The sequence below is a fragment of the Bos javanicus genome, chromosome 25 (genome assembly GCF_032452875.1).
Source record: "Bos javanicus breed banteng chromosome 25, ARS-OSU_banteng_1.0, whole genome shotgun sequence".
NCBI classification, from domain to species: Eukaryota; Metazoa; Chordata; class Mammalia; order Artiodactyla; family Bovidae; genus Bos; species Bos javanicus.
Genome location: NC_083892.1, coordinates 316,161 through 332,625, shown reverse-complemented (window position 1 = coordinate 332,625; position 16,465 = coordinate 316,161). Strand labels below are relative to the sequence as shown.

Genomic DNA, 16,465 nt, shown 5'->3' with positions numbered 1-16,465 from the left:
CCAACATGGTTGCCGGGCTCCCGGCGTACGTGCCCTGCCTCCCAGGCAGCATTCAAGGTCGGGCCCAGCCTCGTGGGGCATGGGGTGGCGGGGCACAGAGCCACGCTGGCAGCTTGGGGGAGAGGGCAGGGCCAACACAGCAGCAGTGCTGTGGGCCTCCTTTCTGCCCCGGTGAGGCTGCAGACCCAGGCTGGACCTAGGTGCCCATCAGGAGGGCCGGGCCCCACCCAGGATGTAGAGGCCCCAGGGGCTGAAATCCAGCCAAACCAAGACCAGAGCTGCCCTTCTTAGGAACCACACACAGTCCAGGGCCAGAGCTCTTTATTCACACGGCTGCTCTCACGGGCCCGGACACGGCTCCTGGGTGGGTGCAGACGGCGGGCAGCTACAGCTCGTCCCTGGGCTCCGTGGTGTTTCCTGGCTTCTCGTCCTTGGGTTCCGTGGTGTTTCCTGGCTTTTCCTGGCAAGGGTCACAGAGACCCAGCTGGGTGCCACACCCTCCGCCCAGCCCTGCCCACGCCCACCCACAGCTACTCTCGAGAGGACTGGCCCGAGGCCTGGAGCCTGGGGACAGACACCCACCGGGAAGGCGGCTCCAGGCACCTCTGCAGGCTCCTCTGCAGGCAGCTCGCCCCCACTGTCCAGAAATTTGGAGAAGGTCTCCAGGTCCCTGGCGCCTTTGTAGTCAATCACCTGAGGAGGGACATGGTCTGGGGACCCCGCCTCCTGGACCCAAGGCTGACTCTCCAAGGCCACGCCCACCTCCAGCCGAGGGTGGAAGCACCCAGACCTAGCCCAGGCCGCACCTTCCGACCAGGCCCTGCTGGGAAGTACTTGAGGGTGGGGAAGCCGTGCACAGGGAAGGCCTCCAGCTCGTTGGCTGTGGCGTCCAGCTCGGCGATGATGACGTCCTCGTGGTCCCTGTACTTCTCGGCCAGCTCCTCCCAGGCTGGGGCCATCTCCTTGCAGTGGGCACACCACGGGGCGTCTAGGATGGGACACGTCAGCACAGCCAGCAGGTCCCCTGCCACCCTCTGCCCGCCACCCGCCACAGCCACACTCACAGAACTTGATAAACACGTTCTTGGTCTCATCAAAAGCCACCTGCTCAAAATTCTTGCCCACGAGGGTCTTGACTGGCCGTTGGTCCCAGTCTGGGGGGACCTCCTGGCTCAAGTGATAGGGCTAGGGGAACAGGGCCAGGGGTTTCACCAGGGGTCTCCCGCTAGCTGCTGCTCCCACCCCATGGGCAACCCACCGCTGACCTTGACCCCTCCACCCAGGACCGTGCGGCAGAAGTCTGTGATGGTGGCAGCGGTGACCGGCGCCCCATGCTCCGGCGCATACTTCTTGGTGGTCTCGATGTTGATGAAGCGCAGGGTGGGGGCCTCCTGGGCCTTGAGGCCAAAGTACTGGAGCACGTGGTCATTGTCGGCACCCACGTCCACCACCACGAACAGCACCTGCCAGCAGGGAGTCCGCGTGGGCTCCCCGCAGCCCCACCACCCCAGCCCCCAGGCCCAGCCAGTACCTGCCCCCGGAAGGGGGGAGCCGCCTCCCGGAAGCCTGCCAGCAGCTCCCGGTGGGCATCCAGCGTCTGGTTGATGAACAGCAGCAGGTGGTTAAGGATCTTGGCCTCAAAGATCTTAGAGGACGTCTGCAGGGGCAGGTGGAGCTCGTGGAGGCCCCCACGGCCGCCACCCACCGCCCGCACCTGCCCGGCAGCCCACTCACCTCGCTGCTGTACTCTGTGACCAGGTGCATGCTGTGGGTGAGCAGGAAGCGAGACAGGTCCCCCTGGTCCAGGCCCAGCTCCTTGTCCACCGGGAAGTCCGCCCGCCCTTCGTCATACTGGACGACGCCGAGCGGGTCAGCGGGAGCCAACGCACCCACCCCGGCTCCTCCCTGAGCCCGCCTGACCCACCTTCTTAAAGAGGACCACCGTGTCCTTGGTGAGGCCGAACTTCTGAAAGAGCTGCGGCCGGTCGGTGAGGCCAAAGGTCATGTCCAGGGCATCCTGGGCCAGGCCCAGGAAGGTAGCCACGTCCCTGTCCTGCAGGTCCTGAGGGGCCCGGGCCTGTGAGGCCGCCGGGCCCACACCCTGCTCCCAGGCCTGGCCCCGGCCCGCAGCGCACCTGGAAGAAGCCGACGACTACCACGTCCCGGGTGTCCGTGAGTGCGCGAACGTCCTCCTCGTCCTCCAGCTGCCTGGCGCTGGGCCCCACCCGCCGCCGCAGCCACTCGGCGATGCCCTCGGCCTCCCGGGGGCCTGCGGAGACTCCCCTCAGCTGAGGCCCAGCCTCTGCCACCTGCCCGCCCCCTCGCCCGCCCCCTCGCCCGCCCCGCACCAGTGTACTCCTCTGGGTGTGTGCGGTTCCCCTCTCGGAAGAACTTGAGCGTGGGGTATTCTGTCACTGCAAACTCCTCGGCCAGCTCTGGCTCCGCGGGCCCATCCACCTTGGCCAGCGTGACTCTGGCCGACTCTGCTGCCAGCAGGGCGGCTGCCTTGCTGTACTCAGGGGCCAGGGCCCTGCAGTGCCCACACCACGGGGCATCTGGAGGACAGACCCATGAGTGCCCCAGGCCTTCACCACCCCCGCCACAGCCCCTGCCCCAGCCTGGCCAGAGCCGGCCAACCTCGGGGCCAGCTCCACGCTTGAGATCCGGTAGGGAGCAACACGTCCAGTCTACACCCTCCTCGTCAGGGGCCCACCTGAGCCTCGGCCAGAGTCCAAGAACCGGAGGCCAGACTCCTTGAGGGCCCCCGAGTGGGACTGCAGTGGCCAGCACTGTCCCTAGAGTGGGTTTGGGATGGATCTTCCGTGGCCACCCATGAGGCCAGCTCCCGCCATCTGCCTGTGGAGGCCTGCCGGCTGGCAGTGGCTCCTGCCTGTGAATGGGCTGTACAACCCCAGCCTGAGTGCTGGCTGGCCCTTCACGGAAGAGCCTGGGGGACACTGACTGGATCCCCCCTGCACCTGTGCCTCCCCACCGTGAGGCTGGACCCCAGGCCCAGCTCTGCCCCAGGGCTCTGATGGAGCCCCAGGAGCACAGCGAGGGAGAAGCAGAGCACCCAGGCGGCCCCTGAGGGTCCCCAGCCATGCTGGCCCGGCACTCACAGAATTCCACCAGCAGGGCTGGGTGCTCCTGCAAGGCCTGGCCCAGGGTCTGCCGGCTCAGCACCAAGACCCCATCCTCCTCCGGGGGCTCCTCCTCGGGGGGCTTCTCCTCAGGGGGCTTCTCCTCTGGGGGCTCCTCCAAGGGACCCCTAGGCCCCAGCCCCTGTCCGCACAGGCCTGAGGCCCCGAGTAGCAGCACCAGCACCGGCAGGAACTGGCCATCCATGGCGGTGCGGGGGCCCCTGGGGCGGGGGCAGATAAGGGGGCGGGGGGCCAAGCAGCGGCCGCCACGTGGCACCCAGGCCTGGTCGCAGGAGAGATAAGGCCAGGAGCGCCCCCCCCACCCCCGCCCGGGGAGGGGAGGCAGACAGGCAACACCAAGGGCACCGAGGCAGAGCGACGTTTAATAGGGCTGTTCAGGGCACAGTGCCAGGCCTGGGGGCATCCTGGGACAGGACAGGGGGTGGGGGGATGGCCACTGAGGGGCCGGGGAACGCTCAGGGGTCCCTTGCAGCAGCTGACAGAAGCGGGGGGGCCAATGGGAAGCGGCCCCGGGGCGGGGCGCTCAGCGCTCCCAGTCCTGGCAGACGTGGAGGCCCCACTCCCAGGACAGGTGGGCGGTTCTGTCGTCATCGGTGAAGAAGGACGTGACCACGTAGGCACCCCGCACCAGCGCGCCTCGGGGCGCCTCCTCTACCGGAGTCACGAACTCATACTCCTGGGCGCTCGGGCCGTAACTGCCCACCATGTAGACAGCTTTGTCCACTGCGGGGGAATGAGGGCACTGGGGGCTGCCCTCTGCCCCTCTCCAAGCCCGCCCCCCGCTGCTCCCTGCACCCCACCCTCACCTCGCAGGCCGTGGCGGTAGGTGTGATGCAGACACTTCAGTCCACTGACGATCTCCTTGTTGACCTGAGAGACAGACAGTGTTAACGGGAACTTCTGGGGCTGGGCCTGGGGCTGGCTGGTGTCCGCATGACAGCACCCTCACCTTGAAGGTAATCTTCACTTTGTAATCAACACCCTCCTTCAGGACAAACACCTGGTTTTTCAGCGCAGCCAACTCCCCTGTTAGGGAAAGTGCAGTTAAGTGTGAACTCCTGTGAGGATGAGACTCTGAGCCCGGAGCCCCCACGGAGGGCCTGTGTCTGTGGGCTCTGCAGTCTGAGGACTTGGAATTGGGTCCTAAGAGGTCCATGGCGATGAACTCAGGTCTCTACCCCAAAGATCAGTTACAGAGGAGGTTACCTGTGAGGTCCCTGCCTGGGGCTCAGGGTTGTGCCAGGCATCTGGGAGTTACCTGTGAGGTCCATGACGATGGGCCCCGGGGCCTGCTCAGATATCAGTGTCAGCCTAGTCACCTGAACGTTGGGCAGACTTGGATCTGAAGAGAAACCAGGAGTCTACAGGTGCCCCTATCCCGCCCTCCCCCCAGGCCCAGGGCGTGGGCGTACCCACGGCAGGCAGCACAGGCCCCAGCAGGGCCCGCTTGTACTTGACCAGGCTCTCGTCGTCCGGATCCAGCTGCTGGATCTCCAGGAGGCTCTTCTTCCCCGGGGCCCGGTACTCGGGCACAGCCTCGTCCAGCGCCTCTTCCGGTGGCAGCTGCCCCCCCTCTTTGTCAGTCAGGAGGACTGGGGTTTGGGGAGGCCGTGTGAGCAGCTGCTGCCAGCTGACCCTGGCCTTTGCTGGAGCCTGCCATATGGCCAACTGGGCCTCCCACCGCCCAAAGGAGGGGACTGAAGAGGCAGCCGGTGAGGGCTCTGGGAGCCGGGTGGGCAGGAAGATGCAGACTAGCATCCACGCCCAGCCTCTTCAGGAGGGGCCTGGCTAGTGCAGGAGGCTCCCAGAGACAGGCAATGGACCCCTGGAGGCACCAGCCACTTTCCCCTGGCCCGACCCTTCATGTAGAGCCCCTCCCTGACTCTGAGGCCAAAGGTGAGGAGAGGGAAGGGCCCAGATGGGGAGCAGCCCTGGGGGCCGGGGTCCACACTGCAGAGTGTTGACCACTGAGATCTCTGGAGCAGAGGCTGCTCCCCGACGCCCTGCAGGGCCCCTGGGCCCCGTTCCCACAGCGCTCTGGGACAGCTCTGGGTCCCCACCACACTGCCGGGAGCTAGCTTCCCTGAATGCCTCCCCGCGGTGCGGGGGGTTCCCCCACACAATGCCCCACACAATGTTTGGTTCTCACCAAACCCCTCTGCTTATGTTGTGAGGCCACCGCCCCAGGTGACTCCAGACCCTGTCAGCTGAGCCCAGTCCCCAGGCCTTAATGGGGGTCACTCCCAGTCCTTTGCACAGTCCCGGGAGCCGGCTCCCATGGTGCCCTGGGGCCGGGTCTCTGAGTCCCTGCCCACTGCGCCCGGGTCTCTGCGGGCTTCTCACCCTCCCCAAGGGGCGCGAGCCCCACCCAAGGGAGAGCGGACCTCAGGGGCAGGTTCCCGCGGGGAGAGGGGCCCCCGGCGGTCCTGGCTTCACAAGCAGACCCGCCCCCTCTTGGCCCCTTGCCCCATGACTGTCTAGCCTGGGAGAAGCCCCCCACCCTCTCCAGAGCGCGGCGGGGGGACCGCACCGCAAGGTCCCCACCAGCGCCCCCAAAGTTTCCGCGGGGGAGAAGCGGGTCCGCCCTGGGCTGAGCGCCCCCGCCCAGAGCCCCCCGCCCACGTGGCCGCCCTGGCCCCAGCCGGGCCGCTCACCTCGGGCGCACAGCGCCAGCCGGAGCAGTTCCAGCAGCTGCGCCCCCAGCTCGCACGCGTCCAGGCCCAGCATGGTGGCCCGCGGCCCGGCTCCGCCGCCGAGCCGCCGAGGAGCCGCCGCCCGCCCCGCCGCCGCCCGGCTCGGCGCTCAGCCCCGGCGCGACTGCGGTGAGCTCATCCCGGCCGGGAGCGCCCCCCGCGCCCAGCGCCGCGCCCGCGCCGCGCGCCCCCAGCCGCTCCGCGGACCCCGCGCAGCCCCGCAGAGACGCGCGTGTCGCCCGCTCGGCGCCGGCACCCGGTCGTCCCCGCCGCGGGCGCACCCGGACCCCGCACGGCAGCCGCGGACACAGACGCACACGGCCGCGGTCACGGTCCCAGCCTTCCGCCCCGCCTGCACCCCGCTCTGGCCATCAGGGCGGCCCCACCCCCGCGGCGCCGCCGGGAGTCTGGGGAGTCTCCGGGGAAGCCCTCTGGGCGGGGCGGTTGGGGCCCGGGGCGCCGAGGGGAGCAGGTGCGTCCCCCCCACAAGTCCCCAGGCTCTTGTTACCTGACGGCAGCGCAGGCCGCACCTGGGGGCCCCCCCTCCTCCTACACCCTCTGGAGCTTCAGTCTGGGCAGAGGGGACCCCTGGAGTGTGCCCAGCCTCGGGGGGTGGGGGGAGCTGCGCACCCCAGAGGTTCACCGGCGTCAGCGCAGACGGGCCAGCGTCCACACACAGGGCCGGGGTCCCCCACACAGTGAGACACCCCGCCACGATGCGAGTGTTTATTGACCGAGCTGTGCCAGGGCGGCTTGGGTGGAGGGGCCTTTGTATGCTCTGTGCTCCCGAAGCCCCTGTCCTTGGTAGGGGGAGAAAAGGGACTGATTCAAAACAGGTGGAGGTGGAGAGCTGAGAGGGGACACAGAAGGGCTCTCTGGTCTCGATGCCTAAACAGACCTTGCAGCAGGCAGATTGGGGTCAGCAGGGCGGGGGCTGGGTGAGCTGGGCTGCAGGCTGGGGCCCTGTAGGTCAGCTTGGGGGGTGCAAAACACCAGCTGGAGTCCCCCTGCTTCCTTACACCCCTGAGTCCACCCCCCCACCCCGTTTCTGAGGACACCCAAAGCTCAGATCTGCCCTTGCCCAAAGGAGTGTCTATCTTTGGAGGAGGCCAGCCGGCCGTGGTGCTGGGGGCACGCAGGCTGGGCGGGGACTGTCCCCCCTGGAGCCCACCTGCCTACAATCTCTCCGAGGCAGGATCTCCCCAGCCATTCGAGGGTCACATCCCACCCACCTCCCCCACTGCAGGGGCCCAGGAGGCCACTTGTCCTCAGACCGGGGACAGCTGTGGCCTCTGGTGGCTTTCAACCTCTCTGGAAGAGGACAGCTAGGTAGGCCTACGGTCAGCCTGACCCGACCAATGTGGGTGGGGCTGGGTGGGTGGGTTTCACTGGGATCTAGGGGAGAGTGATGCCTGGAGGGGTAGGAGCCTCCTCTAGGCCCCTCCCCAGCTCATCCTGGACCTGGTTTCGCCAGCAGTGGAAATGGATTCAGATCGCCATGACTGAGGCTTCTGGCCAAAGGCCAATGCCAACATCCTGCTCCACCCCCCAGCACCTAAAAAACAGAAATAGACCTGTCTGCACACTTTAGAAAAGCCCCAACAAAGGGGTGTGGGAAGCCAAGATGCTGGAGGAGGGAGAGAAATGGCCAGGCTGGGCCCTCAGCCCAGAGAATGCCCACGAATCTCAGGAGCAGGTGCTGAGATCTCTCTGCAGTAAAGCCCCATCCCAGTCTCCCACAGCCGCAGGGTAACCTGGGTGGGGTCTCTGCTCTCCAAAGGCCCCCTCAGGCCCCTGTGCAGCTGAGGGGAAGGGTGCTGCCTGCAGTCTTCCCCAAGCCTCAAGGACCCCCACCTGCACCCCTACGCAGCAGTGTCCCCCCAACCCGGGAGCACCGCGGGGGTCAGGCACAGGTTCACAACTGCAGGGACACTTGTGAGGCTGTTCGACCCCTCACCCAGCCCCCACAGCCCCCGCACGGCTGACCTCCGGGCACCCAGCAGGTATGGAGGAGGGGTCACAGCACCCCCACCTAAGGCGCCTTCCCCGGCGTCTCCTCTCCCGAGTCGCTCCCCTCCCAGAGTCCTCTCCTGTATCTGCGCCCCAGCCTTTCCCGAGTCCTCGTCCATCTCTGAACCTCCTCCCAGCTGATCCCGGTTCTCTCATCCCCCACGTAGTCCGGGTGGGGCCAAGACCCCCTCGAAGCGCCAGGCAAGTCCCCACGGACATCGGTTTCTCGTGTCGTGAGGGGAGCCTGTCCTGAGGCGGATGCTCTGACGCCCGCGCGCCCCCCAGCCCCAGACCTCGAGGCCGCTGCGGGCGAACACGCGGGCGGGGCGGGGCGGCGGCCGGAGCGGGGCGGGGCGCGCGGACACCCTCGCCGCGCCCGGCCTGCCTTTGCTATGGCCGCTAGCCCCGCGCCCCTCGGCGGGCACCCCAGCGTGCAGAGGCCGCATCTGAGCAAGGTGGGTGCCGGGGTCCCGCCCGCCCCCCGATTTCCTGGCACGCGAGGCCGGGAGGGGCCGGAGAGCAGTGAGTGCGGGTGCGCGTGAGTGTGGCCGCTACGCGAGCGCGCTAGTGTGGCCGCGGGTCAGGGGCGATGGCCCTGTGCGAGCGGGGTGGGGCGACGGAGACCCTGGGGCTGGGGTCGCCCCTCGCCCGCGCCCCCCTACCCCCACGGCCCCGCGCCTCCGCGCTCCGCCTTGGCCTGAAATCGCACCATCAGTGCGCGTTAATCTCCCGGCACACTGATCCGGCGCGTCCCGGCCGGTTCCTGGGATCCGGATCTGGGGGTGGGGCAGGCCGGCCTCCGTAGCCCCTCAACCTCTTCCGCGCAGATGGAGCGGATGGTCGTGACCATGCAGGACCCCGACCAGGGCGTGAGGATGCGGAGCCAGCGCCTGCTCGTCACCGTCATCCCGCACGCGGTGAACGGTGAGGCCGCTGAGGGCGGGGGTGGGGGGGGTGGGGTGCCCGCCGAGGCCTCGGCTCACCCCGGCGTCTGCCGCGCAGGCAGCGACATCGTGGAGTGGCTGATGCAGAAGTACTCCATCGCGGAGGATGGTAAGGGGTCGTCGGTGCTCTTCCTGCGCCCCACGCGGCCCTGGGGCCGGGGCCAAGCCCGCTGGCTCCTCCCGCCCCTGAGAATTCACCGCCTGGCTTCCCAGAGGCCCTGCACCTGGGCAGCCTCCTCGTGCAGCACGGCTACCTCTACCCGCTGCGCGACCCCCGCCGCCTCGAGCTCCGGCCCGATGAGACGCCCTATAGATTCCAGGTCAGCCTGGACTGGGAGCAGGTGGGGCGCCCCCCCGTGGCTGCACCCCCAACCCTGTCGGGGACTCCAGGGAGGGGTGGGGCTGTGGTTGGAGCAGCACTGCCCGTCTGGTGGTCCGCTGGCCACTCCCCAAAAGGCCTGGACTGGAAGTGTCCCCATGACAGAAAGACCAGGTCAAGAGGAGGAACCTTTAGCAGGGCCCCCTAAGGGGGGCCCCCTCAGGTCCCTGCTGAGGACCCCGCCAGCTTACCCGGGTCCTGAGGCCTCCCCCACCGTCAGGGCCCTGAAGAAGGCAGCACTGCATCTCAGTGTGTGTTCTCAGTCATGATGGGGCCCCCCTCCTGGCCACACCAGGGACCCCGGCAGGACCTGCCCTCAGTCCCAGACCCCAGCACAGCAACTGCATCAGGGTCCTGGGCAGGAAGCCTGGAGTCAGGGAATGGCAGGTGGTCAGCTGAGCCTGGGGGTGGTTGACAGATGCCCCCCAGCTGGCCCAGTCTCTTCCCAAGGGAGCTGAGACGGTGGGGACAAACTCTCGGGGTGGGGAAGGCACAGAACGTCCCAGAAAGTCCCAGAAACCTTTGTTCCTGCCCCTTGCCAGACGCCCTACTTCTGGACCAGCACCCTGTGGCCAGCCGCAGAGCTGGACTATGGTGAGTAAGGGGGCTGGTGGCCTTGGGTGTGAGGCTGCAGGGGAGGGGAGCCGACATTCCTCTGCAGCCCGTGCCTGCCCTTCCAGCCATCTACCTGGCCAAGAAGAACATCCGAAAGCAGGGCGCCCTGGTGGACCACGAGAAGGTGGGCATCCTTCCCTTCACAGGCTGAAGCCAGCCTGGGGATGCCAGTCCCCACTTGAGGCCCTGGAGCACACGGGGTGACTCAAAGGGAGGTGGGCGTCTGAGCCCCAGAGCTGGGCGCAGGAGGGAGGGTCCCACTGGAGACCTCAACCCTGCCCAGGAGCACTACCACCAGCTGCACAGGAAGATCAACCACTCATGGGACCTGGTGATGATGCAGGCCCGGGAGCAGCTGCGGTGAGGCCCTCCCGCTTGCCCCCGCCCCCTCCCACGCGGGACTGTCCAGGCCTTGGCCTGAGGGTGGGGCTGCTGGCGTGGACACGGTGTCCCTCCATCTTTGCCCACCCCCACCAGGGCAGCTAAGCAGCGCAGGAAGGGGGACAGGCTGGTCATCGCGTGCCAGGAGCAGACGTACTGGCTGGTGAACAGGCCCCCGGTGAGCCCCTGGGGGAGCTTCTTGCACAGCCGTGGGGTCCTGCCCAGGGTCAGTGTGCTGCCTCATGTGCTCGCTGAGCAGGACCTGCTTTCTGACCCCTGGGAAGGACATGCTTTTAGGGGTTCTGTCGGGTGATAGGAAGTTCTCTTTCTGTGGTTCGTCACAACCCAGAGGTCACAAGGCCAGGCCTGAGCCGCCCCTGCCCGCAGACCAGGGCACACCTGCTTCTCTCTGGGTCTAAGGAATCTGACCGAGGACAACACTGCCCTGGGGGGGTGTGAGGGGTGGGGTCACCTGAAGCCTCTGAGGGGCAAGTGGGGGCCAGGCTTCGCTGCAGCGTGAAGGTCTAAGGTTGCAGGCCAGAGGCTCCTGGGGCGCTGGCCTGGGGCCTGGAAGGTGGGTTGAGGCCCCGCTGGAGAGTCTGGTGGCCATCAGCTGTGCGGGCAGTGCCAGCCGACCACAGTAGGTGCGCTGGGGGACGTCCCCGTGGGAGCAGGCACCGGGGGCGTGATGACTCCATCAGGTGTGGCTGGCGTCTCCGGGAAGATGACCCCTAACCCTCCACCTGGGGGTCCCGAACTCAGGACGGGGAGGTGGCACGGGCGGGTGTGGCCGAGGCCGAGCAGCGGACTGAGGGCCACGAGGGCTCCTGGGCCACTAGCTGGGAGGGCAGCCGCCACCTCCCACGGGGTGGGCACCCATGGTGGTGGGGCGGCAGGACCCCACGGGCTCAGCAGGGCCTCCCGAGGTTCCGGTCTGAGCAACCCAGAGCCTGGGGTGAGCTTGGCCCAGGCGAGGAAGGACGAGAGGCCTGGGGCAGATCATGGGCTTCACTTGAGGAGCTGGGTCAGGGCAGGAGAGGAGACGGGGTGGGCTTGGCTGGCAGAGAGGAGACGGGGCCCAGGCTCCTCTGAGCACGTTTCCTCGGTGTGGGTGACACGGTCGGAGCTTCGGCTTCGGGGGTCAGGAGGGTCTCTGCAGTCCACCCAAGCTGTGTCCCCACTTCCTCTTGTCTCTGCAGCCAGGGGCCCCCAGCGTGCTGGAGCAGGGGCCAGGACGGGGCCCCTGCACGGCCGGGCGAGTGTCGATGGTGAGGGCCCTGCGGGCTCGCCCCCGCCCCCCACCCCACCCCATGTGCCCCCACCTCCCCCACCCCCTCACCACCGGGGACCTGCTGTGGACTGCCCACCCACCTGTCCGTCAGCCGGTCCCGGCACTCGGTCACTTCGGCTGCTCTGCTCTGCTCCTTGCCTCAATGCCCCCACCTCAGCCCCCTGCTAACTTGTTCTCTCTTGCCTCCCACCTGCTGCCCTGGGTGGAAGTGAGTACAGCGGGCCCTATGGTCGGGGGGCTTCCCCCAGCCAGGGCAGCATCAGAGTCTGCAGGGCCTTGGAGGGGGTGGGCAGGGCTAGGGGCCCAAGGGACCCTGGCAGAAAGAACCACGCTCTCCAGAGCATGACTGGACCAGGACACACGTCTGAACTTGGTCGCTGTTGAGTCCTCAGTCAGATCCCATGACACCCGAAACAGGGCAGATTCTTCTGGTCTTCCCGATTTAAGAATCATGCTTTGTGGTCACGGTTTTATCACTTCCATCAGTCAGCTGAGAGAGAAGGTCAGCATCACAGGTGTCCTGGGGTGCCATGCCTCTCCCCTCCCCGTGGTACGTTTAAGCAGGAAGTAGTGATGGTTGAGGAACCTCAGGCAGCTCTGAGCATCCAAGGGCTTGGTCAACACCCTGGAACCTCCAGACTTGGGGCCCCAGGGAGCTTCCTGAAAAGTCAGACCCTGCAATAGAGGCAGGGGCTCTGAAGGGCAGGCCAGGGGTGGGACATCAGGCCCCAGAGGGGCCTGCCTTCTAACTGCAGCCCACCGGCCCCTTGCAGACCAAGACCCTGGATTTCTACAGGCGGGAGGTAGGTGGGGGGAGGAGAGGGCGGGGGGCCGGCGGCTCCCAGGCCTGGCCTCCCTCACAGGCCTCCTGTCCTAGGTCGAGTGCTTACGCAGGGCGCTGGGCCGAGCCCGGGTGAAGTCCTCCACCTGCCTCGAGGCGTGAGTGGGATGGGGGTGGCGGCTGGCACCCTGAGCCCAGATCCTTCCCCCTGCGCCCTGGTCCCCACAGCCCCCCTGCAGCAGCCCTGGCACCACCCCACCCCCAGGTACCTGAAGTTTAGCAGCCAGCATGGGCCACATGACCCCATCATGTCGGGGTGCCTGCCCAGCAACCCCTGGGTCACAGACGACGATGCCTACTGGGCCATGAACGCACCCAGGTGAGCAGGTGGGCCAGGGGTGCAGGAGTGCCCACCCCATTCCTCACACTCTTGACCCGCCCGCCCTTTACCAGCGCGGCCGTGCCCACCAGGCTCCGTGTGGAGCAGTGGGCCTTCAGCTTCCGGGAGCTCCTGGAAGACCCCGTGGGACGGGCCCACTTCATGGACTTTCTCGGGAAAGAGTTCAGTGGTGAGAAGCCCCCACCCTGCTGCCTGCTTGAGCCCCGACCCCAGATGCCCAGCAGCCCATGGTGGGCCTGACTTGGTGCCTGGACCCCCAGCCGAGAACCTCAGCTTCTGGGAGGCCTGTGAGGAGCTGCGCCACGGAGGCCAGGCCCAGGTCCCCGCCCTGGTGGACGCAGTGTACCAGTGAGTGCTGCGGGCTGGGGTGGCAGCCGTGGGCAGCCCCGCGGGCCTGATCTGCCAGGCTCCCCGCCCCCGCACAGGCAGTTCCTGGCCCCCGGCGCCGCCCGCTGGGTCAACATCGACAGCCGGACGATGGAGCAGACTCTGGCGGGCCTGACCCAGCCCCACCGCCACGTGCTGGACGACGCCCAGAGGCACATCTACCTGCTGATGAAAAAGGTGGGTGTCCCCACCCCCCTGGGAGCTGGGGTCAGACTGCAGCCCAGGCCTGTCCAGACTCACCGCCCCTCCTGCCCACTGCCCTCCTTGACTTGAAAGCCATTTCCAGACTCCAAGTCTGTAGGTGTTGCAGGAAGTTCCCTTAAAGGACATGCCCACCTCTAATTCCTTTCAATGTGGCCACAGAGGCCAGCCTCACATCCCAAACACCAACAGTGTTCTTTATTTACTTTTTTTGTATTTTTAAAATATTTTTTACTTTTATTTATTTGACTGCACCGGGTCTTAGCTACAGCAAGCAGCATCTCCAGGTGTGGCACAATGGGATCTTAAATTTATTTCTATGTTTCACTCCACTGGGTCTTTATTGCTGCTGCACAGGTGGTGGCTGCGTGCTCTCCACTCAGGAGGGACGCAGGGCCAGCCGTCTCTTCTCGTGGCGAAGCCCCACCTTGACAGCCCCACCCAGGCCCTCAGTCTCACACACCACTGCCTCCTCTCTCCACGTTGCTGGCCCAGCGGTGCCGATCATAGAGGAGAGACAGGACGGAGAGATGGACTTGGTTCCTCCTCTACCACTTTTCAGAATAGGCGGTTGGAGCCCTGGTATCTGCTGAGGGCAGTTGGTGATGTCGGGATGTTTTTAATGCCACTGTTCACATTTTCACTGTATGGGATGGCTTTTGGGCCCCTCATCTCATGGGAGGTGCAGAAACCCCCTCTTGGCTAGCTGCTCTCGAGTCCTCTGATGTGTCTGAAACCTGTGGTGCTTCCTTCCTTTCTATGGGGCCATCCTGCCCCAGAGCCAGCAGCTCCCCGAGGCCTTGGCCTTCCCCCTGTAGTGGCCTTCGGAAGCCTTGACCTGCAAACCAGACTGGTCGGTAGCGTCAGGGGTAGTCATGGTTACCAGGCCTTCCGGTGGACAGAATCAGGGCGTGTTTGAAATAAAACACCAGGAGTTCGTACTGAAGCTTCTACTTTGGAATCACGATTATAGCGTTCCCTTAACCTCTTTCTTCTCACTCCCCTTCTGAAAATCTGGGTTCTCAGTGGTACCGTTAAAATCACTCAACTTTTCCTCTAGAGTTACTCAGTAGCTGAGCCAAGGATCACAGCGCTACCACTCAAAGTCACTGAAAGTCGTTTACTGTTTTTTTTTCTTGGTCCTTTGGCTGTAGCCCCTCGGATGCTTGGTTACGTGAGGTCAGGGTGAGGTCACCCACTTGACGCCCAGCTTCACCTGTCCCCGCTTCACTTTCAGTATTTGTTTAGATCACTTGTTTATTTTATAATCACGTGAAACATCCGCATTGCTTCAGAATCTAACCTATAAAGCAAAGTACCTTCCACTGAATCTTGTTTATATCCCTGTTCCTCCACCTGAAGTTAACAATGTAAATGTGTATTTGTTTTTCTTTTTGAAACATAAGCAGCTGGGTTCATAGCTTCCTGTCCCTTTTTACTGAATCCTGTGTCATCCTGGCCCACGCCCTCACCCTCTCTCTGCGGGCCCCAGAGAACCAGGGACACGGGTCCCTGTCGCCGGAGGTTCCTGCCTGATGGGGGCCAGTCTCCCTGAGTCTGAGCTGGTCTTGGCGGGGGAGGCCCCTGTCCGAGGCCCGGCCCCAGGTGAGCCCGGCCGTGATGGCTGAGCAGGAGCAGGAAGGGCTCAGGGCGGGATGCTGTCTCTCACAGGACTCCTACCCGCGCTTCTTGAAGTCAGACTTGTACAGAGACCTGCTGGCAGAGGCTGTGGTGCCCCTGGAGACCAAGCGACGGTGAGCCAGGCTGTGCCCGGAGCAGCGGGCGGGGGGCCGGTGGCCAAGCGCTCAGGCCCCTTCTCGCCCGCAGGGTGTTCCCGTTCATGCGGAAGCCCCGGCACTCCAGCCCCAGCCCTGCTGTCCTTCCCGCCTCGGCCTCTGGGGAGCCCGTGGGTGGAGATGGTGATGGGGAGACCTAGGGGGCCTGGGGGAGGGGGCACCATCTGGCCCTTGTCAGCTGCTCCACCCAGGGCCCTGGCAGCTGCTGAGACCCGCTGTACAGGCGTCCCCGCAGGCCCTGAGCATCCAGGGCCAGCAGCGTCCTCTTCCCTTGTCACACCCTCCCTGGGGGCGCTGATTCCCAGGGCAGGGGTGCCCTGCACGGAGACGAGATGGCAGGTCCGGGTGTCCTGTGCTGGCGCCCACCCGGCCAGAGACTCCGGGCGCAGTCAGGTGGTCGCCAGCAGGGGCGCCAGCCTGCAGGGGGCCCTGCCCTCCCGCTGGGCCTGCCTGCCTCCACGGCTTCTCCTGACCTGCACAGAGACAGAGAGTGCTCCAGCCTCACTGGTCCTCGGAAAGCCGGGCCCGGTTCATGGCCAGGGCAGCAGAGCTCCCCACCCGGAAGGCCCCCCAGACTCGGGGTGAAGGTCCAGCTGCTCCTTGGAGGGGCAGCGCCACCGCCCTCAGGGCGGCCCACACCCTCCTGCCTCCAGCACAGAAATAAAGGCCTCTGGGCCCTCCCTCTGAGCCCGCGGTGCTGTGGTCCCATTGGTGGTGCGTGTGCGCGTGGCGTGGACGCGGCGATCACTGGTGAAGTGAGCAGTGGGCAGTTTGGGTGTCAGAGGCTGTGGGTTCAGGGTCCCGTACGCAGAGTCCACAGGCCTTGGGCAGAGCTCAGGCTGCAGACTTGGGGTTTGGGCCTTGGGGGGAGATCCAGCGAGAATATTGTGCTCTGGTGCCACATGGATGCCAAGTTCTCCAGGGGGCCGGGTGGTGCTGAACCCAGGTCTCCAGGGCCAGCTGTGCCTGAAGGCACCCCTGTGGGGAGCACAGTGCCAGCCACAGCCCCCGGGAGCACAGTGGCCACGGGCACAGCAGCTTCACTCACAGGCCCAGGTGCACGGGGTAGGCTGTCTCTGGGCCCTGACTCCTGGCTGCTGGCACACAGTCCTGAGGCCTGCAGGCTGCTCGCTGCTTGGGACAGGCTCCTCTCTCTGCGGTGTGAGCTCTGCTCTGGGCCTCGGGGGCTCTGTGGCTTCTCACAGGAACAAGGGATGCACCCCTTCAACTCCAGCCGCGTTGCCATGCCCGAGGCTTTTGCAAGAAGCAGAGCTGGTTTTGGAAGCAGGCTCGTCATATAAACACTTTTAGTAAATTCTTGTAGGATTCCCCACATGGCCCCATTGCTTTGTGCCCAGACCCGCGAGTCACTGAAGCTCCTGCCTGGGTTGCTCCTGCTGGGTGGCTGGGGGACCCCTCGCAGGTC

The 16,465-nt window shown here is 66.0% G+C and overlaps 3 protein-coding genes across 16 annotated transcripts; 1 reads left to right on the top strand and 2 right to left on the bottom strand.

Annotated features, from left to right (window-relative positions):
• Positions 1–304: 304 nt before the first annotated feature.
• PDIA2 (protein disulfide isomerase family A member 2) lies at positions 305–3,432 on the bottom strand. 2 transcript variants are annotated; one of them, XM_061400570.1, is made up of 11 exons: positions 3,120–3,432; positions 2,349–2,555; positions 2,136–2,269; positions 1,925–2,062; positions 1,735–1,851; positions 1,532–1,657; positions 1,266–1,463; positions 1,065–1,185; positions 807–988; positions 583–693; positions 305–460 (listed from the first exon to the last, which is right to left on the bottom strand). In XM_061400570.1, exons 1-11 carry the CDS (start codon positions 3,343–3,345, stop codon positions 386–388), a joined length of 1,635 nt encoding a protein of 544 aa, XP_061256554.1. In that variant the 5' UTR covers positions 3,346–3,432; the 3' UTR covers positions 305–385. The 2 variants fall into 2 exon arrangements, with proteins under 2 accessions (XP_061256554.1, XP_061256553.1); XM_061400569.1 differs by having other exon boundaries at positions 2,349–3,432.
• Positions 3,433–3,503: 71 nt separating this feature from the next.
• Positions 3,504–5,947, bottom strand: ARHGDIG (Rho GDP dissociation inhibitor gamma). 2 transcript variants are annotated; one of them, XM_061400596.1, is made up of 6 exons: positions 5,816–5,947; positions 4,574–4,753; positions 4,420–4,503; positions 4,111–4,187; positions 3,968–4,031; positions 3,504–3,884 (listed from the first exon to the last, which is right to left on the bottom strand). In XM_061400596.1, the coding sequence occupies exons 1-6, from the start codon at positions 5,886–5,888 to the stop codon at positions 3,685–3,687; spliced, it is 678 nt and encodes a 225-aa protein (XP_061256580.1). In that variant the 5' UTR covers positions 5,889–5,947; the 3' UTR covers positions 3,504–3,684. The 2 variants fall into 2 exon arrangements, with proteins under 2 accessions (XP_061256580.1, XP_061256579.1); XM_061400595.1 differs by lacking the exon at positions 5,816–5,947 and having other exon boundaries at positions 4,574–5,613.
• A 192-nt stretch (positions 5,948–6,139) lies between these two features.
• RGS11 (regulator of G protein signaling 11) lies at positions 6,140–15,726 on the top strand. 12 transcript variants are annotated; one of them, XM_061400581.1, is made up of 17 exons: positions 6,164–8,319; positions 8,692–8,788; positions 8,867–8,917; positions 9,022–9,149; positions 9,730–9,781; positions 9,868–9,926; positions 10,086–10,162; positions 10,280–10,361; positions 11,383–11,451; positions 12,248–12,277; positions 12,352–12,413; positions 12,521–12,634; positions 12,709–12,824; positions 12,916–13,003; positions 13,081–13,219; positions 14,915–14,997; positions 15,071–15,726. In XM_061400581.1, the coding sequence occupies exons 1-17, from the start codon at positions 8,257–8,259 to the stop codon at positions 15,177–15,179; spliced, it is 1,419 nt and encodes a 472-aa protein (XP_061256565.1). In that variant the 5' UTR covers positions 6,164–8,256; the 3' UTR covers positions 15,180–15,726. The 12 variants fall into 12 exon arrangements, with proteins under 12 accessions (XP_061256562.1, XP_061256556.1, XP_061256555.1 ...); XM_061400583.1 differs by having other exon boundaries at positions 6,170–8,319; positions 9,022–9,128; positions 12,254–12,277; XM_061400582.1 differs by having other exon boundaries at positions 6,170–8,319; positions 9,022–9,128.
• Positions 15,727–16,465: the final 739 nt, after the last annotated feature.

Bases quoted from the DNA above. Each gene is read 5' to 3' on its own strand.
- PDIA2 (XM_061400569.1), bottom strand. From the start codon at position 3,345: ATGGATGGCCAGTTCCTGCCGGTGCTGGTGCTGCTACTCGGGGCCTCA. The intron at 2,063-2,135 runs GTGCGCTGCGGG...CGGGCCCCTCAG, and splicing joins TAGTCGTCGGCTTCTTCCAG to GACCTGCAGGACAGGGACGT. The intron at 1,186-1,265 runs GTCAGCGGTGGG...CTGTTCCCCTAG, and splicing joins TCCTGGGTGGAGGGGTCAAG to CCCTATCACTTGAGCCAGGA.
- ARHGDIG (XM_061400595.1), bottom strand. From the start codon at position 4,919: ATGCTAGTCTGCATCTTCCTGCCCACCCGGCTCCCAGAGCCCTCACCG. The intron at 4,504-4,573 runs GTACGCCCACGC...GTTTCTCTTCAG, and splicing joins GCCTGTGCTGCCTGCCGTGG to ATCCAAGTCTGCCCAACGTT. The intron at 4,032-4,110 runs GTGAGGGTGCTG...TCTGTCTCTCAG, and splicing joins AAGTGAAGATTACCTTCAAG to GTCAACAAGGAGATCGTCAG.
- RGS11 (XM_061400571.1), top strand. From the start codon at position 8,257: ATGGCCGCTAGCCCCGCGCCCCTCGGCGGGCACCCCAGCGTGCAGAGG. The intron at 9,150-9,729 runs GTGGGGCGCCCC...GCCCCTTGCCAG, and splicing joins TCAGCCTGGACTGGGAGCAG to ACGCCCTACTTCTGGACCAG. The intron at 9,782-9,867 runs GTGAGTAAGGGG...CTGCCCTTCCAG, and splicing joins AGCCGCAGAGCTGGACTATG to CCATCTACCTGGCCAAGAAG.